Here is a 27,396-nt window from a genome sequence, read left to right as displayed (position 1 = left end):
TGGAACTTGATGAAGATCATCTTGAAGCTTGAAAGATGGAGGAATGGTGAATGGTGAAGGTTTTGTGAAGGATGATGATATGGAGAATTAGGGTTATGGAATGATTGATTGTGAAGATGGTGATTGATGATCTTGATGATGATTTCGGATGATGTTGTTAATGATGGATCGATTGGAGATGATAGGTGATGAATTGTGGCTCCAAGATGATGTTCAAACTTCAAAAAAAAAAGTGTAACTCCCGTATTGATTGGTCACATATGTTTTTATTCGTTCTCCAACCCCTTAGTCAATATTTGCGCGTCGGCAAGATTTAGAGACCGTCGATGACGGCCTGAAGCCCCGTCGGCGACGGTATGTGGATTTTTACACTTGGGCGACGGCTTATCTTGTTGTCTACGGACATTCTGGCGACGAACACATACACCGACCGTCGGCGACGGTGCTTAGAAACCACGTTCTCTGTTTTTCGCGTTCCTTGCTCCCGGTTGACCCGTTTTCACTTCCCGGTCGCTCGTTTTTCGTCCCGGTGACCCGTAAAGCTCCTGAAAAGCCCTTAAACTCTGTTAGACCTGCAAAACATGTATCTAATCAAAAGTAGGCTATTCGAAATTAAAACTTGCGTAAAAACATAAAATTAAACAATTACAAGCACCGGTTTTCCACCACGTGTTAGTGCGTCGCGCAGACCACGCGCAGACACTGCCATCTGCAAACTGTTTGTTTTTTCCGAAGATGTTTCATTAAAAAACGTTTGCGCGAGCTTGTCACAACCCCCGATCCCAAATTCCCGGGAGCGGGCGGCCGTGAGCCAGTTCTGGTGGTATCTCGTTATTATCAAATTTGGCAACGGAAATTTCATCAGGACCATAGTAAGGAAATGTTTAATTAAAGTAAAATACCACATTTCCATAACATTAAACGCATGGGTAAAACCCAAGTTTTCAGTACACACTTTTCATAGGAATAAATCCTATTTTTATTTAATAAAAACATCTATTTCTTTTAGGTAACTTTATTGCCACTTTTCCAAGCCTTCAGTGCTGTCCAGCTGGCTTCTATTTGGCTTTCACATTTTGTTACCTGAAACGTGTTTTAAAAACATTTTGTCAGTGGGAAATACTGGTGAGTGAATCCCAGTTTAATCAAGTTTAAATAAAAAGTCACAGTGAACAGTATTGAGGGCGCATCCGCAATTACATTTGTTTCCAAGTTATATCAATTACCACCACACGGTAATGTCGTTCCGACTTATGGTCATGTTACTCCTTTACCAGGTGGTAACAAATTTTGTATACAAAACCCCAAATTTACCGACCGTAATTGTATTCTTACAAATACTCAATAACTGTTATTCGCATGGAAAGATATTTAAGGTTTTGTAAAAACAGTTCACAAATAGGTTTACAAAAAGTGGATCAACTCACATTGTTGTTTTAGGGTTTTCAGTAAGGATTTCCTGGGAATAATCTATAAATTACACAAATGCACGTGTGTTAGTATGATAACCCATTTTAACATTAGTAATACCCTCCCCGAGACGGCATTCCAACGACTACGTCGGGCAGAACCACGACAGCCGTTACGGAACCCTAGATCAATCGGGCAGAGTATCTAATACGTCTCCAGGGGTTATAATACTTACATCGTAGCAGAACCTCGCTATTTAGGGGGTATTAGACTCGGGTATAATGCCTGTTGATGCAGATTTTGTGTCCGATGCTTGTCGAATAGATTAGTTATTATTTTACGCTGAATTTGTAATAGTTAGTGAAACGGTCAAACGAATGTGTATTGACCCGCTCGTTTGAAGTGGTCAAACGAGAGGGTTATATGTTTGACCGTGTGGGTTTTGCTAGACAAACAGTTAGATTATGGTTGTATAATGTTTGTGTCGAAGGATAAGGCATCGAAGGATTGTGTATATCCTTCGATGAGCTCGAAAGATATCATTCGATGGATACAGATGGACTTCGAAGGATATGCCATCCTTCAAAGCATATGTGGATCCTTCGATGGCTTTGTGATCGACAGATGATCTATCGATTGGTCTGTTAGATCCTTCGACCATACAACCTGTGTTGGGTATAAATACCAACCCTTTGTCATTTGCAAAACTAAGGAAGTTAGAGGAGGTTTGAGACCTCACCGGGAGAGATCACCACTTGGTCTCTCCCCGGATGTATACTCCTTTGGTATTAGTTCGGTTATCATGTAATCGGGCCGACTTGTAATGTTTTACTACCGGATTAATACAAAGTTGTTTGTTTATCATCTCTAATCTCTCTTGTCTTGAACATAATCATGATAATCACGGTTTCGATCCCCAAACCCGGACCTACAATTGGTATCAGAGCCATGGTGCCCGATTTAGTAAATCTAATCGTTTACTAAGTCACATGTGCTCTAGATCTGTGATTTTTGTGCTTTTTGTTCAAGATGTAAAAAAGGTGAAAATCAAGAAAACCCAGATCTGACTCGAATAGATGGGTCTGACCTTACACGAAATGCATCAGAGGGTTATGTATTATGTTTTACACCATGTCTTTCAAGTTTTCATCATCAAATGAGTGTTTTCGTCAAATCTATAAATTTACACAGAGGCTGTGTTCTTGATGTTCTTGGCAGCTTCATAGTTCGAAAGATGTAAGGGATGTTCGAGAGATCAAACAGATTTCGAAGGGTCATCTCAACAACTTCGAAAGATCAAACAGATTTCGAAGGGTCACCCCAACAACTTCGAAAGATCAACTTTACCCCCATCAACTTCGAAAGATGAGACAGATTTCGAAGGACCTCAACAACTTCGAAAGATATATCTTTCGTTCTTGGCACGAAACAGATTTCGAAGGATCCAGAATCGAAAGATCAGGATGTTTCGAAGGATCCAGAGAAAAAGGGCTGCCGGAGTTGTGTGTATCGAAGAAGAAGAAGAAGAAGAGTTGAAGGTCTGATGTGTTGCTGTGCACGATTCCTGATATCTGATGTCGGCTTAACAGTGGTAAATAGACATCAGCAGCAGCTGAACCTCTTTGAAACAAAGAGTGAGAGAGAGTTGGGTGACGGCTGTTGTTTGCAGCTAGGGTTTGTTGGTTGAATGTGTACATGAATGCAACAAATCAATTTATGTTGGCCACTATTAGTTCAGCCCACTATTAGTTCAGCCCACTATTAGTTCAGCCCACTATTAGTTTAAGATTTAAATTAATTGTGTGGGCCTGTGCTAGAATCTAGTAAATGAAGTCCAACAAATTAGATAATTCTTTGAAGGCACCAGGCATTAAAAGTCGACTTTAGTGGTCACGTTTGAAATCAATTATGAGAATTAATCCAAAGAATGTTCATGCCATTAATTCTTTTACAAAGTGGGCGAATTATATGTTTTAACATATAGATGGATTACTTCTCATAATTGGTCGGGTGTTCGCGAAGTTTAGTTGAATCGCGCTTCTAAATGTCAACGCCAAATCCTTACGGGTTCGGGAGCGCGAGGGGTGATGCGGCATGATGAAAACAAGAGATGTTGAAAACTTGATTTTTGAAAAATGTGGGGTAGTCACGGTTACCGATGAAAATGTCAAAAATGGTGACGTGACTACTATGGGCCAAAAACAACACGGTATGTTCACTTCCGCAGGTCAATATTTATGATTGTTACCGGTTATTCGTAAATGTTCGAAAGCATTTTGTTTATTGTCATATTCTCGCATTTGAAAACGAACGTATGAACCTAGAACGTCAATACCGGTCCTAACGAGTTCACAAAGTCTTTGGAGGGATACAAGTCGGATCCTACGGGGTACTAGGCGAAATTTCTTTATCAACTAGAATATGCAACGAAGAAATATTTTTGTTTATTGTCATATTCTCGCATTTGGTAACGAATGAATGAACCTAGAATGTCAATACCGGTCCTAACGAGTTCACAAAGTCTTTGGAGGGATACAAGTCGGATCCTACGGGGTACTAGGGGACGTTCTTATTCAACTAGAATATGCAAAGAAGAAAGTCGTTTTCGTGATTTTTCGGAACCGAGAACATTCAATGAAGATTGATGACAGTTCCGCTCAGTGGAGGGAATTGGTGAACATTTGAAGATAAATTCTACTCAGTGGAGAGAATTTGTTATGTGAAATTGACGACAGTTTCTTTGAAGTGGAAAGAATCTGTTAAGGTTTAGAGATTTTACCAAAGAAATGGGGGGATAAAAATTTTCATATGTTGAATTTCTTCGGTAAATTTCTAAACGCAATCACAGGTGGTAGAGTTTGTGATTTTCTGATGATACAAACGGTTCTGCGTGGAATGTTTTGCACAGACACATATTTAAGGATTTTAATTAATTCTCCAGCCAGCGTGAAGAGTTTTGCACGGAAACATACAGGTATCTAAAGTCGACAGTAGTGTCAAAGCGCTGTTTACTGAAGACCTGGGGGAATCCTTATGAAAGTTGATAGTTCAAGGCTGAAGACCTGCAGGATTCGGTTTTGGGTTTGATGCTTCTTTGGGATTTTACAGGGATCTGGGGGTAACTCAATTCGTTGAGTTTGCAAACGATGTACTTGGTCAAGCTGACTTCCTGAGTACTACTGATGCTGAAGATCCGTAGTGCATTACGTGGTCAACTTCACAAAGGCGAGACAATGAGATCTGGATGTAGTTCAACTAAGCGTGCTGTTTGGTTGAGCTTGCAAGGGATACACTTGGTCTAGCTGACTTTCCTGAGTGTTGATGCTGAAGATTAAAGTGCATTACTTGGTCGATTCCACAAAGACGGTTTACAGAAGACAGTTCACCAGAAATCTCTATCAATGTAGTATGCTTGAAAATCAAGACTTGATGCAGTTTTTAAAGAATGGAACCCTTATCAAATGCCGGTTGGAGTATTGGAAGATCAGCGGAAGATCGGTCAATTGAGCCTTTGAGGAAATTGCACAACACCCAACACGGATACGCGTACTTTGAGGGGGAAATATTATACAAGGAGCATCAAGATACTACTTACCTGGATCATCGGTCAAGGAGGAATTTGTTAACACAGAGAAGATGAATACTTGACTGAAGATCGATTGCAGTTGCATTTTCAGCATTCGACAGCAACGGACAAGGGGGAATTTGTTGATGCAGATTTTGTGTCCGATGCTTGTCGAATAGATTAGTTATTATTTTACGCTGAATTTGTAATAGTTAGTGAAACGGTCAAACGAATGTGTATTGACCCGCTCGTTTGAAGTGGTCAAACGAGAGGGTTATATGTTTGACCGTGTGGGTTTTGCTAGACAAACAGTTAGATTATGGTTGTATAATGTTTGTGTCGAAGGATAAGGCATCGAAGGATTGTGTATATCCTTCGATGAGCTCGAAAGATATCATTCGATGGATACAGATGGACTTCGAAGGATATGCCATCCTTCGAAGCATATGTGGATCCTTCGATGGCTTTGTGATCGACAGATGATCTATCGATTGGTCTGTTAGATCCTTCGACCATACAACCTGTGTTGGGTATAAATACCAACCCTTTGTCATTTGCAAAACTAAGGAAGTTAGAGGAGGTTTGAGACCTCACCGGGAGAGATCACCACTTGGTCTCTCCCCGGATGTATACTCCTTTGGTATTAGTTCGGTTATCATGTAATCGGGCCGACTTGTAATGTTTTACTACCGGATTAATACAAAGTTGTTTGTTTATCATCTCTAATCTCTCCCGTCTTGAACATAATCATGATAATCACGGTTTCGATCCCGAAACCCGGATATTAGACTCGGGTATAATGCCCACTATTCAGAAATTAAGATTGAGGAAAAGAAAATGAACAAGCAGACTTAAGGCCCGATGCCTCCTTTATATAGGGCTGATCTTCGACCTTCTCGCGGCCCGCGTAAGATAAGGCAAAGCCTTACGCGGCCCGCGTCAACCCTGGGTCAACGAGTAGCTTAGCTGGTTCAGCATGTAGGTCCGCCGGGTGTTAGGCCACGTGGCCGCACCGGGTTTTGCCACCATTTTGATCTCACGCGGCCCGCGTAAGGGTAAGCTTAAGCTTACGCGGCCCGCCTAAACTAAAGAAATCAACGAGATCAGGTTTTAAACCTTCATACCGCCCGCGTAAAGGTTGGGGTGGGTCTACGCGGCCCGCCTCAACTTAATATGTATTGTTTTTATTTTATTTTTAATGTTACATTGTACTTCGGGCTCGGTTTTCACATACGGGGTGTATTTAAAGACATATTGGGATGTTTTAAAATATAATAGGGTGTCGGAAAAACTATGAGGGTGTCGGTTTTATTAAGGATTGTTACAGAGCTCTTTTTGGTGCAGGCTTGGCGCAACCACTTCTAAGATCTTCTAAAGTCTGCAGAGGGTCAAACATCACCACCGTCCATCACCACCGTCCAACACCACCATCCACCACCCACCACACCGTCTACCACCGCCACCACCGTCCACACCCACCACCACCGTCCAGCACCACTACCACCCACCATCACCATCTGTACACCACCACCAGTTTATTTTAGAAGTCTACATACGTTAAAAAACAAGCAGTCTTCTTCTTGCAGACTGTAGAGGTTTGGTCCACCTCTTATTCTACAGATGTCTATAGATATGGTCCACAAACTGCAGACATTTTACCTCTTAAAAAGAGTAAAATGCACGGATAGTCCTTGTGGTTTTCTAAAGTAACACCTATAGTCTCCAACTTTTGGAAATTACACTGGTGCTCCCTATGGTTTACTTTTTGTTACTCAGATGGTACCTGGAGTGGATGTCCTTTAGCTTTCTCAGTTAAGTTGATGTAAAAAGAAAAAATTACCCTTACTAAATGAATTATATATTATATTTACATATATCTAGGTCAAACCCCCACCACCATCTCCCGTCATCATCACCACCGCCTGCCACCACCCACTTCCACCCCCACACCACCCGCTTCTTCGTAAGCAACACACAATTAATTTCACATGATGTAAATTTCACACGGTTTCCCCAACTTTTAAAAAGCTTCAATCGAATAGTCATGTTATCTTCCAAAATGGCTAAATTCAATTTGTACAACAACACAAAACCCCAGTTTGTTCAACAAAACGTTGGTTTCCCTCGTTTGCATCTTCCAAAATGGGGACTCCGACCATAAACCGACTCGTTGTTCCGGTGCCGGTGGCTCCTCGTTTGCATCTTCCAAAACGAGGTTGCATCTTCCAGATCTTGATCTTAGTTTGCATCTTCCAAAACGAACGGTTATGGTGGAGTTTGCAGAGGTGGACGGTGGTTGTGGTGGTGTGACAGTGATGGTGTAGGTGTGGGGGTGGGTGGCGCCATGGTGGCAGGTGGTGGTGCTGGTGGCGGCAAGTGGTGGGGGTTTGCCTGAGAGAGAGAGTAGAGATAGTCAGTGTGTGTTTTAGAGAGAGTGAGTGTATGTGTGTGTTTATGTAGCTATATATATGTGTGTGTGTGAATATTTTTTCCTATACTTTAATAAAAGCAAGGGTAATTTTGTAATTTCAAATGGACTTAAAGGAGAAAACTAAACACCATCCACTCTAGGGACTATCCGAGTAATAAACTGTCAAACCACAGGGAGCACCAGTGTAATTTCCAAAAGTTTGGGACTATAGGTGTTATTTTACAAAACCACAATGACTATCCGTGCATTTTACTCAATTACTCTCTTAAAAAAAACACCACCCAAGTGCCAATACCACATCAATACATTTTCAACAACAACAAAAGGAAGTGTCGGCGGCAATAGTGCCAGCCGGCTATTGGATTAAATGGGCGGCAGGGGAAATAGTGTCAGGCAGCTGCCTGGCACTCCCCGATTGGCCCAACAAATATATAGACTTACTTTAAAATGAATCCATACAAGTTCTACAAGTAAATCGAAATGCAATTAAGCCAAGGAAACAAATTTTCAAACAAAACAAAATTAAAAAAATACAGATCATCAAACTACCAGTATACAACAGGTCTAAAGACATCTGACATTACTTCCATATGATTCAAACAATATCTGACCCAGATTAACCCAAGAGAAATCAACATAAAAACTAAGCTCATGGAACTCAACCAATGTAGTTAACTATTCTTGACGGTTATGTGAACTTGGTTGACTGTTTGATCTCTGTCTGACATGTGTAGGGGTTCTGCTTCTTGTGGTTTGGGCATTCTCTCTTGACCTACTTGATCCGCGAATCTATTGTTCATCTGCAGATGAAAAGTCAAACATGCTATCCGAATCATCCAACAGATTGTCGGAAGCCAGATCAGATTCTGATAAAACATAGTCACCATCATCGTCATCATCGTCATCAAACTCAAACTGCATATTGAGCATGTTTTGTTCCCCCATATCTTCTTCCAAACGTCTCCACTCAAGTTCACGTTCAGGGTCCACATCTGTTGGCCTAAGACATGGGTGTACATGGCTGGCATGTTCTTCTATTTGAATATAATTACCAACAAAATCACAGGTATCAAGTGAGCAATTTCTTGTTTTCGAGTCCATGAATTGGCGAGCAGGGTCAACCACAGCCCACCCGTTGATTTCACCCCTACATAAAGGGCAAGCAAGCTTAGTTCGTTCCCTCACCTTATTCATATTTGAAATGTGAAACTGGTCAAGACAATTTGAGTGGCGGGGATTCGTGTCACACATGTATGTGCGACATCCTTTTTCAAGTGAAGAACAAAGTAGAAGCACAGCATTGTGTGGGTGTTCCATACAAATAGGGCATCTAGCTTCTTCAAATTCACTTTCATATCCAACTTGTAGGGAGGGAGATTTGGGTTCCTTTCTATCATCATTCTTGTCGTAACAGGAATAGGGAGATGCCCTACACTTATTAGACGAAGATCTTCTATCTTTGGGCATCTTCACGGCTTCACAAAATCAGAAGTGCCTGTTTATTAACAATACCATGAGGAAACCATGAGATTAAACATGAGTATTCTGATACAAAATATATCTACTCATCACAGCATTGATATATAATATTGTACAATCAAGATTCAAATCTTGTATATAAAGTAATTGACCATAAATTCAAGGTTAAAACTAGTATCATGGCTTACTAAGTTACAAATCTGAACTAATTCGCTCAAACAACAATCCAACGACGTAAAAATAGAGCCGTAAAACATAATACTAGTGTTTCACAACATTGATCTATTATATTGTACTTGTACAACAATCAAGATTCAAATATTCTATGGTGAAAACAATTAAGCATTGTCTCAAGAGTTACAGATGAAATGGTATTCGGTGTTTCTTTAACTTCATGAATGATTAAATGTTCAACCATATCCCAAATTCAACTATTCCACCATTATCACTAATATGAATTGCTTATACACAAAGATCACAAAAATATCTAACTCTTTTATAGAAAGAAAAATAGTGGAAAAACAAATCAACGTTCACAATTCACAAACAATATAGCGAAAATTGTTCATCTAAATCGCCAGTACAATATGGCAAGTTGGCAATTAATACAATTCTATTTGTACGTATATAGTATAATAAACCATAATTCCATTAGAAATCTTAACTGATTCGCTCAAACTACAATCCGACGCCATAAAAATAGAGCCGTAAAACATAATATCAGTATCATAGCTTATTAAGTTAAGAAATCAAATTGATTCACTCCAACTACAACCCAACGCCGTAAAACAAAGCATTGATCTATTATATTGTATAATAAAGATTCAAATACTGTATGGTGAAAACAATTAGTTGCTCTCATTCAATGTTTCTTTACCTTCATGAATGGTTAACCGTTGGAGCATAGCCCAAATTCAACTATTCCACCACTATCAGTAATCATATGAGTTGCTTATACACAAGATCAATAAAATCAGGATGTGGAATGATTAAAAAAATTAGATAAACATCTAATTCTTTTCTTGAAAGAAAAACAGTGGAAAAACAAATCAACATTCACAATTCACAAACTAGATAGCGAAAATTGTGCATCTCAATCACTGGTAATATGACAACTGATATAATTCCATCTGTAGGCATAAATATATAATATAGATCATAATTCAATGTTAAAATCAGTATCACAGCTTATTAAGTTAAAAAAATCTAAACTAATTCGCTCAAGCTCAATCATATCACATAAACATAATCTTAGGGTTTCACCACCCAACTTATTCTACAATCATATCACATAAACACCTTTCATAGTCACATTCACAGATTCTAATTGTAACATCTCTATCAAGAAAACGAATCATAAATCACCAGATCCTATTAAAAAAAGGATCTAAACATCATCATCATCATCATCATACAAAACCTAATCCATGACGAATGCGACATATACAAGAATTGGAACACTTCAAACACCGATTAAAGCTTTACCTGATGAACTTAAAAGGTAGAAATCAAACCTGATCGTTAATCAAAGAAGTGAATTCTGAAATTAGGTGGTTGAGTTTGTGCACCCTAGGGGAGTCCTTACAGTGCGCGAAGAAGTGAATTTTGAAATTAGGTGGTTGAGTTTGTGCAGCCTCGTGGCGTTTATATAATGAATAAGCGCACAGAAAAGCATGCAATGTAATGAGGGTCATTTTGGGCCAACCATGTTTCCAAAACTTGGGCTCCATTCACTAGTATTGGGTCAGGTTTAAGTATTGCATACCCAAACTTATTGAACTCATGAGTACCCCGTCTACTCCCACTCAAAATCCACTAACTTACCCTGTAATATTTTTTTTTTCCAATCTCTCATACCCGGTTTCATATCCATTGGGTATCCCGTATACCCGTCCTGAATGATTTGGATTACGGTTATACCAGTCGGGGTTCAGGTTGTTTTGTCATCCCTACTCCAAATTACTTTTTCGGAAGAACATAACCAACATTCTCTCTGAAGCCGGTGATTGAATGAGTATCAAGAGAATGAATCAACTGTAATTTAAAAGGCTGGGAAGCGAACAAATGACATAAAGCGATGAATATTGTTGATCGTTTTGGAGTTGCAGACGATTTAATGTAATTGTTTACAAGCATTTTAGAGTAAAAAAATCAATTTCATATTTCAAGCTTTTTATCTTTTTCTCCCCTCTCTACGGCAACGTATCCATCATTTACACCATCTTATTCATTAGCCATTCCTTCGTTCTTGACCAAGATCCAACATTGCCAATGTTGCCCCAATTGAGCACCAATGCTATCACTCCGGTCATTTTATCCCAATTTCTTGTCCCATCATCATTCTGATTCAATCCTAACAGTCTACTCAAATGACTTGCTTGATGAAAACGGGCCGTTAGAGGTTTAACCAGTCCAGATTTGAAGACCTCCAAAGAAAGCAGCTATATCTTACAAACTTTTTCTATGAGATCTTTACCTTTCGGCCAGTATTGAGAACTTCATAAAATGTGAATCTTTAGATCTAAGTTTCCCAAATCAAGTTGCTTTTCTTCAATTTTTCTGCCATCAGTCAGCTGTCAATTTTAATAAGCTCAGGTGTTGGTATGACCCCAATTTCAAGGAGAATCTCTTCAACATAACTGCACCGCATATACAAGGCCGTCTATCAGGGGTGCACGGTCTTATCATTGCTACGATAAGATTACGCTAGCGGTAATGTTTGGGTTGACATTTATAGTTGCATGCCAGTCATATGTTAATTTTAGATAACAAATTTTGCCATGTGGATTGTTTAAACATTTTACACTTATGCTAGTAGATAAACTTGTATACTCGTCAATACTTTTTGTATTGAACTGTACTTTGAAATGTGTTGCAGGAATATGATGACGACGATGATGATGAAATCTAGTAGGATTGACTAGAAACACACTTTAGAAACCTAGATTATGTTGTTGTAGTTGTTTCATGTATTTGTTGTATTGTATCTTGAACTTGTTGTATTTCTGATTCAAATGTTGTAATAGAGTGTTATCAATGAAATGAAATTCGGTGTTGTTAAATATTGTCGCAAAATAGTGTTATGAAGTCTCTAGCAATCTCGTTTTCTTCTCACCGATCAGTTGGGGTGTGACAAGATATGTCATTTAGCTTGTTTTAAATATGGAAATAGCGGTCATCCCATAAACCACTCCACATTTATCGCGATTCTCTCTCTCTCTCTCTCTCCCTCTCTCGCTCTTCCTTCTCTCCTTCATGAAGAAACACAACTTCAAGAAAACACATCGTGAATCATACAATATCACACATCGTGAAGAAACCCAAGAAAACATATCGTGAATCATATAATATAACACAACGTCATTTAACTTGTATGGTGTGTTATACAATATAACACATCGTGAATAACCCAAAAATTATAAAACACAACGTCAAGAAACCACAAAAGACATGTCATTTGTGAATCATAACTGGTATAACACGTTGTAAATTAACCTGTAACTGGTATAACACATTGTCAGGAAATTATAAATACATCTCCTTCCTAAAAACACGTTAATAATTACAAAATACATCTCCTTCCTAAAACATAAGCTGCTATAACACACTGTGAATTAACTTGTAACTGGTAAAACACATCATCAAGAAATTATGTGTTGGTGCACTTGTGTCTGTACTTTGTCTGTATTTTGTCATGATAGAAAACGTTGTCCTTTGTTAGTCCTGTAAGTTTGACCAAGTCAACCATCCTCCTGGTTTGACTTGGACAAACAGTTAGTACATGATTGTAACATGTTTGTGTCGAAGGATGAGTCATCGAAGGATAGTTTAGATCCTTCGATGAGCTCGAAAGATAAACCTTCGATGGATGTTGATGGACCTCGATAGATTATCCTTCGAGGTATATGTAGATCCTTCGACAGGTTTCAGATCGATAGATGATCTTTCGATCAGTCTATCTGATCCTTCGACCAGACGATCTGTGTTGGGTATATATACCCATGTAATGTGTTCACTTCTTTTTTAGAGAAGCAAGCAGAACACAGAGAGCATTCTGTGAGAGAACACACATTGAGAGAGAGTTTGCAAAATAGATTTGTAAACATTGAGCTTGTAACCGAACCTTTCATTCGTATTAATACAAGTGGTGTTAATCGGTGAATATTGTGTGTGTCTTGTATGTGCTTGTTTCATCTTGGTTTGCACTCTAGCTTGGATTCCGCACTTGCTAGTGTGTTAAACATAACAAGGATAAGGTTTAACCTCATCCTCCGAGGGACCTACAAGTGGTATCAGAGCCGTGGCTCTTTTCCTTGTTAAAAAACCGAGTTTATACAAGACTTTGGAGTGTTTGGACAAAACTCACATGGTTTAGCACCCGTTTTTAGTGTTTTTCTCGCATTTCTTGACATAAAAACGTGTTCTAAGCTAACCGGGTGTGTTAAAGGACGGGTTGGGTAACTTAAAAATTTGTTTTTAAGAGTTTTGGTCATTTCCGGCCAAATTCCGGCTTACTCCGGTGACCGGTTTCTGGATAAGATCTTTCCATTTTAAGCAATATTTTATTGGTCAAATCCTGGTTTGGTGAAAGTATGGTCTGAACATACTTTCTGCCGAAAGCTTTCTACCAACCCATCACCTTTTCACCAACCTGTCACTTTTCGTGTCAGCTGTGTCAGTAGAGATCGAAGGATATCCTTCGAAGTCGAAAGATCATCTTTCGATCAAAGAGAGTTCGATAGATAATCATCCTTCGAACATCCTTCGAAGTCTGATACTTATCCTTCGATCCAGGGAATCTTTTCGAAGGATATATATTCGAAAGATAAGGATCTTTCAATTGTGAATCTTTCGAAATCATTGTTCGAAATTCAATAGTGATCTTTCGAACACTGTTGATCCTTCGAACAATTATTGATCCTTCGATCTTAGTCTGTTTAGGTTTAACAAGTTTGTGTTTGTCTTGTCTTTCGATCAGGGATCCTTCGGCTGGCTGTCATCTTTCGAGATATTAATATAGAATTCATTTTTCTTATCAAACATGAATCCAAGTTGGTGGGGAACTCCGGCTCCAGATAGTGGAAAATATACAAGTACAGGTTCAACTCCCTCATGGTGGGGTACACCGGCTCCAGATAGTGGAAAGTACACGAATACAAGTCTATCTCCTTCATGGGCCGAGTCTCCGGTGTCAACATCTTCGCAAGCAAATGCCATATCGACAGGTCAATGGGCATTAGTATCAAATCAAACTCCGAGCATTCAAAGTATCTTATTGAGCGAAAGCGAAACCGGAAGTTTGAATCGACCTCCAAAGTTGATGCACTTAAACGAATATCCGGGATGGGCTGATAGGTTCTACACTTACGTGCTAGGGCAAAATACAGAATTGTGGTTACGTTTCACCACAGATTTCGATCAAACAATAGAGGTTGTCGCTTCATCTGCCGGCACGTTTGCCGATCTTCCTGAAGATAAAAAGAAGACGTATGATCTGGAAAAGAAAGCATACGCCATTCTCACTCAGGCGTTAAGCAAAGATATTTACCATCAGTTTGTCAGTTTCAAGACAACGAAGAAACTGTGGGACGCGTTGAAGACCAGAGGGGTAGGAAATGAAGCAACACGTCAATTGCGTCATGATCTTCTCAAGAAAGAATTCGATGGCTTCACGTGTATGGATAAGGAATCTTTGGGAGACATGACAAGCCGGTTTTATCACTTACTTACAGAGTTGAACAATTCTGGAGTAGTGACAACTACAGCAGAGGTGGTGAAGAAGTTTGCTGATGCATTGCCTCCCCAATGGAATAGTTTCTTGGAAATCTTGAAATATAACGGAGTTTTGCGTACTACAAACATCAACGACTTCGTGCAGCTTTTAGAAAACAAGGATCAGGAGGAAACCTTAAAGGCAAAAAGAGTTCCAGTGCCACAAAATCCAGAGATGTATTATGGAACTTCCAGTTCTTCGTCTGCAAGAACCGGTCCACATGCTCCACTTCAAACGGCATTTGTCACAAGCACGGATATGTATGGCAATCCAGTATAAGTTCCTGTTAAGCCGGCTCCCACCACAGACATGTATGGAAATCCTCTACAACCATCTTCTCCTGCTCAACAACAAGCGTGTTATGGAGGGACATCATCTGCTGGTCAGCAATCAAAACCAAACACAGTACAGCTCGACACTTCAAGTTTCTCTAAGGTCAGTGTAGAAGTAGCAAGGGAACACATGGAGCTGCTTAACACTTTAGTGAGCGCGTACTGTGGGTTAGTGGAAGGTCAGATTGGCAACATTAATCTGACACAAGAAGACTATCGGCAGATTGACAAGGAAGAGATGGACTTGATGGATATCAAGTGGGCCTTTGCTAGTGCTGTAAGAAGGGCAAAGGATTTCATGGAAAGTACTGGCAGAACCAGCTTGGAAAGCAAGAAAGACACCAAGTATGGGTTCGATAAACAAACAGGCAGTAAAGTGCTTCAATTGTGGTGAACGGGGTCACTTTAAAAGGGAATGTACAAAGCCAGCACAGCATGGGAACCAGAATCCCTTCAGAAACCAAGGCAACCAGCAGAACCAGAACAGGAACAATGAGCGTACATTAATACCTGTCAACAACCAGAGCCAAGCTGGAACATCAAATGCCAACCGGGCACTTGTGGTTCAAGTGGATGAAGGTTGTGACTGGTCAATCCAGTTGAGTGGTGATGCTCCAGATGGAACAGCATGTTTTGCTGAAGTGGTTAAGGATTTAGTTCACACCAGTGGTGGAGAATCTTCCGCCAATGGTGGTGAATCTTCTGAGGATGAAGACTCTTCGGGATATAGCAGGAGTTCAGATGAAGAATCCTCAAGTTCAGGCGATGATCATGTGGGTGAGACATTAAATGCGTCAGTCGATGCAGATATTGATGAGCTTTTGGAGGAAGCTGCAGCAGGAACTCAGAGAAGATCTATCTTGGTGGATCAAGCTGCTTATTCTTCGTCTTCTCTCCATTCAGCCTTTATGGCTAATGTCGACAGTTCATCAAGTCAGGTATGTGTCGATGAACCCACTGCTATTAATTGTGATAATTGTGATAGTTTGCATGCTAAATGTGCTGATTTAGAGGCAAACATGTCTGAGTTGCAAGGCAAACATGATGCTTTACAAGCTAGTTTGTTTGACTTGCAAGACAAACATGTTTCTTTGAATGCCAAGTGGTGTAAATTGCAAAGCAAACACGAGGCTTTGCAAGAGAAGTATGATGTGACATTCATCCACAATCAAAAGTTGACCGTGGATCTTTCAAAATGCACTGAAGCCAATATGTTTTATGAAAACCATGAAAAGGAGTTTAAATCGGTAATTGAAAAGTTAAAGAAAGATAAAACCGAGCTAACTAAAATGGTTTCCAGAAAACAAACTGACATTAATTTGTATATATCTCGCCTTGAGATTATGCAAAAAGAGATGGCTTGTGTGAAAACCGAAAGTGAGGCGATCCAACTTAAGCTAGACAGTTATTTGAGCTCTAGCTATGTGTTGGATCACATCATTGACGTTCAGAAAGAGAAGCGGGATGTCACATGCATAGGTTACAAGAAATGTCCACCACCAGTGAGACACAATTATGATGCAATGCCTGACGAGGAGGATAGAGTGTTCTTTGAACCATCTGTTCCTCTAGATGTTAAAGAATTTGCAACAGGACTTGGATACAAGAAAGAAGTATCATCAGATTCAGACGTGTCAGCAGATGCATGTGTGTCTTCTGCTGAACTGAATCAGGACCCTCCAGTTATTATTGAGGATGCTGATTCTTCTGATGATGAATCCGATGATACTGTACCAGCAAAGTCTGATGCGGAAATCAAAGAAGAGGACATACCTCTTGAGAATCATATTCTATGTGATCCTCCTGCAAAACCCGCTAAGACTGTTGCAATCGAGTCCTCGTCTGCAAAAGAGTCGGAGAGTGTGAACTTGCTGTACACTCTTGTTGGTGATGATAAAATCTACTCTGACAAAGATTTTCCTATTAAGAATGTTAATCAATCTTTAATAAGTAAAGTCTTTGAAAATTCGACAAGTAAGTTTTTAGGAAAGACTGGACCACGTGTTACAGTTACACAGTGTCCTCCTATTCCAAAGGCCGAAATTCGAAAACAATATGGCAATAAGAAACTACCAACAGTGCAAAAACAGCAAAATCACACCAAGCCAAAAGGAAAATCACCGGCTCAAGCACAAAAGAAGCCGAATCAAAAGAAGAACAAAAATGTGAACTTTGTGAAATCTAAGGGAACGGACAAAATTGAAACTTTTGAAAACAAATCTAACTTGGATTTTGTTAAACAATCAAAAGTACTGAAAAGAAATGAATCAAGTAGTTCAAAACCTAGTACCTCAGGATCACAATGTTCATCATCATCGGCAAGACGATCACATGATACTTCGGGGTTTGTTGAACGAAGATCATGTTTTGAGTGTGGTACAATTGGACATATAATTCGAAATTGTCCATATCTTCATAAACAAAAAGAGAAGGTTGATGTTCCCCGTGACCAAACTGACCGTAAGCGATCTGTTTCTGTAAAACAAGATCCCCGCCTTGTAAAAGAAAGGGAAAAGAAACAGAAACGCCAACAGGTCAAGAAACTTGAAAAGGAAATTAAAACCGATGTGGTTAACAAAACATCTGTTTCTGTCAAACCAGAAAATTCAAAAACTTCGAACAACCATGAAGTTAAAATCTTAAAGAACAACACTGGTAAAACAAAACAGACCTGGAAACCAAAAACGGTTACTGAATCAGGGGGATCATCACAATTTACCAATCATCAAAGACAAGAAGTTATTGTTATTGATGAAAATGGAAGACCCAAGACCACAATGGCTTGGGTCCCCATCTCCAACTAATTGATTGAGTTCATGTGCAGGGTGTTCCAGGAGGAACTATCAGTAGTGTCATTGGATTGTTGATAGTGGGGCATCCAGGCACATGACAGGCGACATGAAGCTTCTCTACGATGTCAAATCTATTAGAGGAGGTTATGTTGCTTTTGCTGGAGATAAGGGTGGTTATATTACGGGTGAAGGAATGATATCCAACGGGATTGTCAGCTTTGACAAGATCAACTTTGTGCAACAACTTGATCACAATCTTCTTAGTGTTTCTCAAATTTGTGACAAGCAATTCTCAGTACACTTTGATGCTAATGGATGTTATATGCTGAAACCAGGCTTCAAAATTCCAAAAGAATGGATTCTCTTGTCAGCTCCAAGGATAAATGATTTGTACGTCCTTGATATGAGCCAAGCTATTACTACGTCTGCACAAGCAACTTGTTTCGTTTCCAAAGCCACAGAAAAAGACTCTATCTCTTGGCACAGACGAATAGGTCACATTCACTTACGCAAAATGAATCATTTGGTTTCAAATGAATTGGTGAATGGTGTTCCTCTTAAAAACTTCCATCTTCAAGACGTCTGTGTTTCGTGCCAGAAAGGAAAACAAACGAAGAAACGACATCCTTCTAAGAAGATCAACACGGTGGCAGTTCCTCTTGAACGTTTGCACATGGATTTGTTCGGTCCTGTCAAGCACAAGAGTATTCGGAATGATCAATACTGCCTCGTGATTACTGATGATTATTCAAGATTTTCTTGGGTGGCATTCATGGCACACAAGAGTGAAACCTTTGGTATTATCAAAAACTTGATCATTCAGATTGAGAATTTGTATAAGTTGAAGGTTAGGCGGATACGTAGCGACAATGGTATTGAATTTAAAAATCATGCCATGGCGGAGTTTTGCACTTCAAAGGGTATTCTTCATGAGTTTAGTGCAGCTTATACTCCTCAACAGAATGGCGTCGCTGAACGTAAGAACCGCACATTGATCGAGACTGCTAGGACAATGTTGGTAGAGTCGCAGTTGCCCATTCCATTCTGGACTGAAGCTGTGGCCTCTGCATGTTACACATTGAACCGAGTCCTTACAGTCAAAAGGCACAATAAGACCTGCTTTGAGCTTCTTCAAAAACGGAAACCAGATTTGTCTTATCTTGAACCGTTTGGAGCTCCATGTACAATCATCGATCCTAATGGAAAGTTTGGGGCAAAAGCAATTGATGGATACTTTCTTGGGTATGCCACCCCTAACTTACGAGTCTGGAATCTAGAGACTAAAAGGGTCGAGGAATGGTCTGAGGTCAGAGTACAAAGGCACACTTTGCCAGTCAAATGTCCTGGTCAGCCTTGGATGTTTGAGTACGATGACTTTTACAATTCGATCAATGTTGAAGCCGTTGAAGAAAGTGCTGCGGCAAGGATGTTTTTCGAGAGTGACAATGCAACAGTTTCACCAGTGGTGCGTCCAATTCTTGTCAATCAAGAACCATCTTCGGTGAACAATAATACTCTCGACAATGAGGATTTTCATGATGCAACCGAATTGAACGAATCTTCAGAGGATGATGAATTTCTAGATGCAGATCAAGAAGCTCCAACAACAGCAGTTCATGGTACTTCAGAGGGTACTCCTCCAGTGGATGCACATAGAACAGCTGAAGCTACTGCATCATCCTCTTCGTCAATTCCGGGCATTGATTTAGTTGTTGATCTCAATTTCAACAATCTGGGTATAAATATTCCAGTTCCAGATAATCCAGAAACAAGGATTCATAATACCCATCCTCAACAAAACATCATCGGAAATGTGCAAAGTGGCATTCAAACAAGAAACATGTTGCGAAACAACAACAATGCAGGCCTGTATGCAGCTATTCGAGAATCCGGGCAACAAAACGATTGGTCTTTCGCGTGTTATGTTTCACAGGAAGAGCCAAGAACTTGGAAAGAAGCAATGAAAGATAACTCTTGGGTTGAAGCAATGCAGGAAGAGCTGCAACAGTTCCAGAAGCTTGGTGTCTGGAAACTCGTAGAGAAACCTGCTGGCTACAAGAAGATTGGTACCCGTTGGGTGTTTAAATGCAAAAAGGATGACCGCGGAGTTGTTATCCGGAACAAAGCACGTTTAGTCGTTCAAGGTTTTCGTCAGATAGAAGGAATCGACTACAACGAAGTCTATGCACCTGTTGCACGTCTGGAAGCAATTCGGATCTTTCTGGCTTATGCCTCATTCAAAGGATTCAAGGTTTACCAGATGGACGTCAAAAGTGCATTCTTACATGGTGTGGTTGAAGAAGAGGTGTACGTCGAACAGCCCCCAGGTTTTGAAGATCCTATCCATCCCGATCGGGTTTGGTTGCTCAACAAAGCTCTCTATGGTCTACATCAAGCACCGCGAGCTTGGTATGCAACCTTATCTAACTATTTGCTGGAGAACGGTTTTCGAAGAGGTCTTATTGACTGTACTCTTTTCATCAAAGAACAAGATGGAGATCTTCTTCTGGTACAGGTATACGTTGATGATATTATTTTTGGTTCTACTAATGATGTCTTGTGTAGGAATTTCGAGCGCATTATGCAGGATAAATTTGAGATGAGTGCTATGGGGGAAATGACTTTCTTTTTGGGCCTACAAGTGCAACAAACTGAGTCTGGGATATTCATCCATCAGACTAAATATGTTGGTGACATCTTGAGCCGGTTCCAGATGTCTGATGCAACGCCCATTGGTACCCCACTGCCACAAAATCACGGAATTACTCCAGACTTGAAGGGTGAAGCTGTTAACCCCTCATACTATCGCGCAATGATCGGATCTCTTATGTACCTCACAGCATCAAGGCCAGACATAATGTACCCAACGTGCCTGCTTGCCAGATATCAAGTCAACCCGAAGGCCTCACATCTTGCAGCTGTAAAAAGGATTTTTCGTTATTTGAAGGGTTGCCCTGACACCGGTCTATGGTACCCTAGGGATAATAACTTTGAATTGGTCGCTTTAAGTGATTCTGATTTTGGCGGATGCAAAATCGACGGCAAATCCACAACGGCTGGATGTCAGTTTTTAGGAAATCGCCTAGTCACATGGCAGTGCAAGAAGCAGACGTGCGTCGCTACATCAACATGCGAAGCTGAATACATTGCTGCTTCGAGTTGTTGTTCCCAAGTTCTTTGGATCCAACAACAATTACGCGACTACGGTTTTGAATTCCTAACTACTCCTATTTACGTTGATAATTTTGCTGCTTTACAGATCACTAGAAATCCTGTGCAGCACTCAAAGACCAAACACATCGAAATCAAATATCACTTCATACGTGATTGCTTTGAGAAAAGGCTAATCGATGTTGTTAAGGTCCACACCGATGACCAACGTGCCGACCTTTTTACCAAAGCATTTGACAAATCAAGATTTGACTTTTTATTATTGGTAAACGGCATTAAGGTCAAGCAAGAGTAAAACCAACATCGGAAAATCATTTTTGTAAATACCTTTGTGTTTTTAAATTTTATCTTAGTTTATTGATTTTAGGGGGAGTAAATCCAAAATCTGAAAATCCAAAAACATCGAAAAATTTCAAAAACACAAAAACAATAGAAAAACAGAAATGGGTTTTCTGGCGAGCAAAAGAGAAAATGATAGTACATCAGTGGTCTATCCAAACCTCTTTAAACCTTAAATGAAAAACGATAAGCAGCTCTATATAAGATGTATCGGTAAGCTCACAATCATTTTAAAGTGTGCAGGGTGATATAAATCTTAATCGACTGAAGACCAGGTGGGAACCATTCATTGGCATATGGTCTTAGTACCGAAATTTCGTTTGATAGATTGCCGAGGTTCTGAGATATAAATTTGATTTACTTTACGTTTGATCCAATCACAATGCTTATACAAGTTACATTGAGTTCAACTGGATACGTCGAAATACGTGATTTCATATGGTTAATACATCATATAACGTTTGTACTAATCCATTCAATGTTTACGATGTACCCGCGCCGCAACGCGGACGGGTCTTAATCCTAGTTATTATTATTTAATAAAAGAGATAAATAAAAAAATAATTACATGAAAGAAGAATAAAATTAATAATTCTTAGTAGCATGGGTTTACACTTAAACAACTTAAACTTAAACATAAAAAAATATATAGATTTGGCATACTATTATAACTTATCGGTTCGGTTATTGAAAATGATTATCCGAAAATCGAACCGAAATTTTTGGTTATTAAAAATCCAAAAACCGAGCCGTCGGTTTTTTTGATTCGGCTTTTTCGATCCGGATTTTTCGATTATTTCGGTTACGGTTCGATTATTTGAGTTTTTTGCTCACCCCTACAATATATGGCAAGACAGAAACGAAATACTTACCAATATTCGCTGACAATAAGACAAAAAGACAAAACACCAAATTGTTTAAAGAATAATACCCAAAAAAACAACACGATCCCACAACATACGTAAACAAACAAAAAAAAATACTTACCTAAAGTTACCGGAAAATCACCAGAAAACTCAACTAAAGTAATCCGCGTGTAGAGAGGGGTAAAGGAGAAAGAGGCGATGAGAGGTCAACCTTTTAAACCCCCACCGACCCAAAAAGGTACAAACCAAAAAGCCCAAAAAACAACCAAACCAAAGCAAGTAAACGTTATAAAGCACAAGGTAGAGCCAACAATGCACTTAAACCTTGTAAATTAACATTATATAAATAGCATGCTAGTTTTTAGTTTCACCACAGCATACATGTATCTATTTTCATAAGTTGGTTTTTTTATTATTTTATTAATATAATTAATCTCCATCATATTTTGTTTTCTTTTATAATTATTAAGATACAATATTTTATAGAATTCCAAGTATGTCATTGCGACGTACCTATCTTTATCTGCGTATTAATAAAAACTTTTTCTAAAACTGAATTGTGAGTAGTAGTGTACAAACAATCTAAGCATAAACCTAAATGTTATCAAAACTACATCATTTTTTTTTTTGAAAAATAACATCATTTACCCTTTTCGTTTATGTTGTTGTGACGTGTCTATTTTTTGTTTACATCTCGATATAAACTTTTTCCTAAACCGAGTTATTAGTAGTAATGTACAAGTAACCGAAGCACAAACATACATGTTATTATAGCTACACAAAAATTATATAAAGTGATACCATAAACCATCTTTTGTTATTCTAATAATATAATTTAATAAAAGTTTCTTTTTTGAAAATTGAATGGGTCAAACATAATTGATTTTTTTTATTTATACCGTGGAAAATTGAACTGATACAGTTAGAACAACTTTGGTTCCGAAACCAGCATTCGTTTTTATGGTTTCCAGTATAAATTACGTTTAAACTTGAGTAGTATCTGTAACAGAGTATCTTTTTTGTTTCATAAGCTATAATATGAACAGCATCGGTATCAATACTAGTATTCCTTTTTCTCTTTTTTGGTTGCTATACTAAGGTGGTGTTTGTTTTTCTAAAAAATATTTGCGCAGACTTTTCTATGTGCGCCGCGCAGACACTGCCATCTGCTGACTGTTTGTTTTTCCAAAGACGTTTCATTAAAAAACGTTCGCACGAGCTCTTTTTGGTACAGACTTGGCCCAACCATTTCTAAGATCTTCTAAGGTCTGCAGAGGGTCAAACATCACCATCGTCCACCACTGACCACTGTCCATCACCACCGTCCACCACCCACCACCGTCCATCACCACCACCACCATCGTTCACCACCCACCACCACCCACCACTACCACCCACCACCACCATCTGTACACCACCACCAGTTTATTTTAGAAGTCTACATATGTTAAAAAACAAGCAGCCTTCTTCTTGCAGACTGTAGAGGTTTGGTCCACCTCTTCTTCTACAGATGTCTGTAGATATGGTCCACAGACTGCAGACATTTTACCTCTTAAAAAGAGTAAAATGCACGGATAGTCCCTGTGGTTTAAGTAACACCTATAGTCTCTAACTTTTGGAAATTACACCGGTGCTCCCTGTGGTTTACTTTTTGTTACTCGGATGGTCCCTGGAGTGGATGTCCTTTAGCATTCCCAGTTAAGTTAAGCTGATGTAAAAAGACAAAATTACCCTTACTAAATGAATTATATATTATATCATACATATATCTAGGTCAAACCCCCACCACCATCTCCCGTCATCATCACCACCGCCTGCCATCACCCACTTCCACCCCCCACACCACCCACTTCTTCGTAAGCAACACACAATTGATTTCACATTAAGATGTAAATTTCATACGGTTTCCCCAACTTTTAAAAAGCTTCAATCGAATAGTCATGTTATCTTCCAAAATGGCTAAATTCAATTTGTACAACAACACAAAACCCCAATTTGTTCAACAAAACATCGGTTTCCCTCGTTTGCATCTTCCAAAATGGGGACTCCGACCATAAACCGACTCGTTGTTCCGGTGCCGGTGGCTCCTCGTTTGCATCTTCCAAAACGAGGTTGCATCTTCCAGATCTTGATCTTAGTTTGCATCTTCCAAAACGAACGGTTATGGTGGAGTTTGCAGAGGTGGACAGTGGTTGTGGTGCTGTGACAGTGGTGGTGCAGGTGTGGGGTTGGATGGCGCCATGGTGGCAGGTGGTGGTGCTAGTGGCGGCAAGTGGCGGGGGTTTGCCTGAGAGAGAGAGAAAGAGAGAGAGAGAGAGAGTAGAGATAGTCGGTGTGTGTTTTAGAGAGAGTAGAGATAGTCGGTGTGTGTTTTAGAGAGAGTGAGTGTATGTGTGTGTTTATGTAGCTATATATGTGTGTGTGAATATTTTTTCTTATACTTTAATAAAAGCAAGGGTAATTTTGTAATTTCAAATGGACTTAACGGAGAAAACTAAACACCATCCACTCTAGGGACTATCCGGGGGGAGGTTAGGTTTTTTTAGCTATTTTAGGTTGTGTTCACATTGGTTCTCGCAATAAAGGTGGTTCTCGCATGAACCTTACCCTATATGTGTATATATATATATATATATATAGAATTGCGCTAAAATGAGAACCACCCCGAGTTGTAAGAACCGCGAGAACCACACCATCCGGGTCGCTGTTTACCACGATTTTTTTTTACAACTAGATGTGTGTATTATAAACACAGCCGTAAAAAAAAATTTAAACGCCCCCCCCCCCCCCCCCCGAGGGGGTAGTTTTTACACCACAAGTTTGGTGTAAAAAAAAAGAAAAAAGAAAAAAGAAAAAAGAAAAAAAAATAAAAACACCAAACTTGTGGTGTAAAAAACTACCCCCTAGGGGGGGGGGCGTTTAAAATTTTTTTTTTTACGGCTGTGTTTATAATACACACATCTAGTTGGAAAAAAAATCGTGGTAAACGGCGACCCGGATGGTGTGGTTATCGCGGTTCTTACAACTCGTGGTGGTTCTCATTCTAGTGGTCTCCTACATATATATATATATATATATATATATATATATATATATATATATATATATATATATATCGGGTAAGTATAGAATGAAATCTCATATGTGGCTACGATTGAACCAAGTCATCATATATATCACATATCATATGTGCCCAAAAGAGTATATTTGTAACTTCACGTTAACGTCTCACTTGAATGGATTTAAAGTTGATCATCATTAAATTATCTAGCCTAACCATGAATTTAGGTTGACCATCTTCATTTAATTTGTCCCCCACACGTGTTGTTATTCGACAAAACTTTTGTAATTTGATATTAATGAGTCCTTACTTCACCTATATTAGGTTTGTAACCTAAAATTCTTGGATTTTGTGAGAAATGAACCCCCGGTCTTCGTATGTTCATTATATTGGTTTTTTGGATTTTTTACCATATTTTTTACACATTATCATCTACAAATATCCATCCTCTCCCTCCCTCACATAGGTTCATGAATTTTACCCTGACCCAGATTTGATGATCAATACAGTTTGTCCATTTGTGAGGGCTTTTTTAGGGGTGCGGGTATGTTGTAGCGGATCCAATCTTTGAGGGATGAAAATGAGGGGTTGATGAGTGAGCTAAAGACTTCTCAAACTGTTGTTGCTGAGGTCCGGTGTTGGGTGGTGAGCGCTGAGCAGGAGCTCTTAGAGAGGGAGGTATGATTTTTCCTTCCTCCCTTCCTTCCCCTCTCTTTTTTTTGTTTAGATATGCATGCCTTCTTATTGTTTTTCTTGTTTAGAATGCAGGTGCTTTCTTGAAACGGAATGAGAGGGCTTGGGAGAAGGAGCGGGCTAAGTGGATGGAGGAACGAATATATATATTGGTTAAGTATAGAATGAAATCTCATGTGTGGCTAAGGTTGAACTAAGTCATCACATATATTCACATAGCATATGATCCCAAACGGTACATTTGTAACTTCACGCTAACCTCTCACTTGAATGGATTTAAAGTTGACCTTTATTAAATTATCTAGCCTAACCATGAATTTAGGTTGACCATCTTCATTTAATACGTCCCCCACACATGTTGTTCTTCGACAAAACTTTTGGAATTTGATATTAATGAGTCCCCAATCTCGGTTACTTCACCTATATTAAGTTTGTAACCTAAAATTCTTGGATTTTGTGAGAAATGAACCCCCGGTCTTCTCGTATGTTCATTACATTGGTTTTTTGGATTTTTTACCATATTTTTTACACAATATCATCTAGCATACCCTATTAAGTATTTAGCTTCGAAGATCTTCGAGTAGTTAAACATCATTTTCATGTCTTTGTTTCTTGTTATGCACAATTTCTTTATGAGTTCCATAATTTTTCCAAATATTTGTTAATCAAATCTTAAGTAGAGTGGTTTCATATGGATGTTTATATATTTTCATTTTACTTTTTTATAGCATATTTTTCTTTTTATTCTTAACCATAATTTTTTGTAGCATTGTATACATTTGATATACTTTTAGTTTATCACGGATACACCTAAGCTAACATATTTTTAGTTTATTTTAGGTAATAGGACTAGAAATGGAAAAATAACATATCTAAACAATCTCTTAACCATATAATATTATAAATAATTACATGAAACATATAACTAAATAAAATATCAGTATCTAAATAACCATGTAAAAAATGAAAATTTAAGGGTGAATTCAATAACTTTGGGCTTGAAATACTAAAACCCGACCCAATACTAAATAGAGGTGTAAAAAAACCCGGGGTGGGGCCAATACACTGATTTTCAACCCGTCCTAATCTGAAAAACAACTTTGGGCCAAACCGATTTAAGCCACGGCCCAACCCGGCGGTTTGGCATAGGTTCAGGACTTTTGTATTACTACGTCTGCACAAGCAACTTGTTTCGTTTCCAAAGCCACAGAAAAAGACTCTATCTCTTGGCACAGACGAATGGGTCACATTCACTTACGCAAAATGAATCATTTGGTTTCAAATGAATTGGTGAATGGTGTTCCTCTTAAAAACTTCCATCTTCAAGACGTCTGTGTTTCGTGCCAGAAAGGAAAACAAACGAAGAAACGACATCCTTCTAAGAAGATCAACACGGTGGCAGTTCCTCTTGAACGTTTGCACATGGATTTGTTCGGTCCTGTCAAGCACAAGAGTATTCGGAATGATCAATACTGCCTCGTGAT

General features: G+C 39.1%; 1 protein-coding gene across 2 annotated transcripts; it reads right to left on the bottom strand.

Annotated features, from left to right (window-relative positions):
- Positions 1 to 8,115: 8,115 nt before the first annotated feature.
- LOC110916707 lies at positions 8,116 to 10,512 on the bottom strand. 2 transcript variants are annotated; one of them, XM_022161394.2, is made up of 2 exons: positions 10,371 to 10,512; positions 8,116 to 8,901 (listed from the first exon to the last, which is right to left on the bottom strand). In XM_022161394.2, exon 2 carries the CDS (start codon positions 8,871 to 8,873, stop codon positions 8,196 to 8,198), a length of 678 nt encoding a protein of 225 aa, XP_022017086.1. In that variant the 5' UTR covers positions 8,874 to 8,901; positions 10,371 to 10,512; the 3' UTR covers positions 8,116 to 8,195. The 2 variants fall into 2 exon arrangements, with proteins under 2 accessions (XP_022017086.1, XP_022017087.1); XM_022161395.2 differs by having other exon boundaries at positions 10,400 to 10,509.
- Between the last annotated feature and the right edge of the window lie 16,884 nt (positions 10,513 to 27,396).

This window comes from Helianthus annuus, chromosome 12, assembly GCF_002127325.2.
Source record: "Helianthus annuus cultivar XRQ/B chromosome 12, HanXRQr2.0-SUNRISE, whole genome shotgun sequence".
NCBI classification, from domain to species: Eukaryota; Viridiplantae; Streptophyta; class Magnoliopsida; order Asterales; family Asteraceae; genus Helianthus; species Helianthus annuus.
Note: the sequence above shows the minus strand (reverse complement) of the source record. Positions and strands in the feature narration are given on the sequence as shown.

What these genes read in the sequence shown, in the direction of transcription:
- LOC110916707 (XM_022161394.2), bottom strand. Translation starts at nt 8,873, where the DNA reads ATGCCCAAAGATAGAAGATCTTCGTCTAATAAGTGTAGGGCATCTCCC.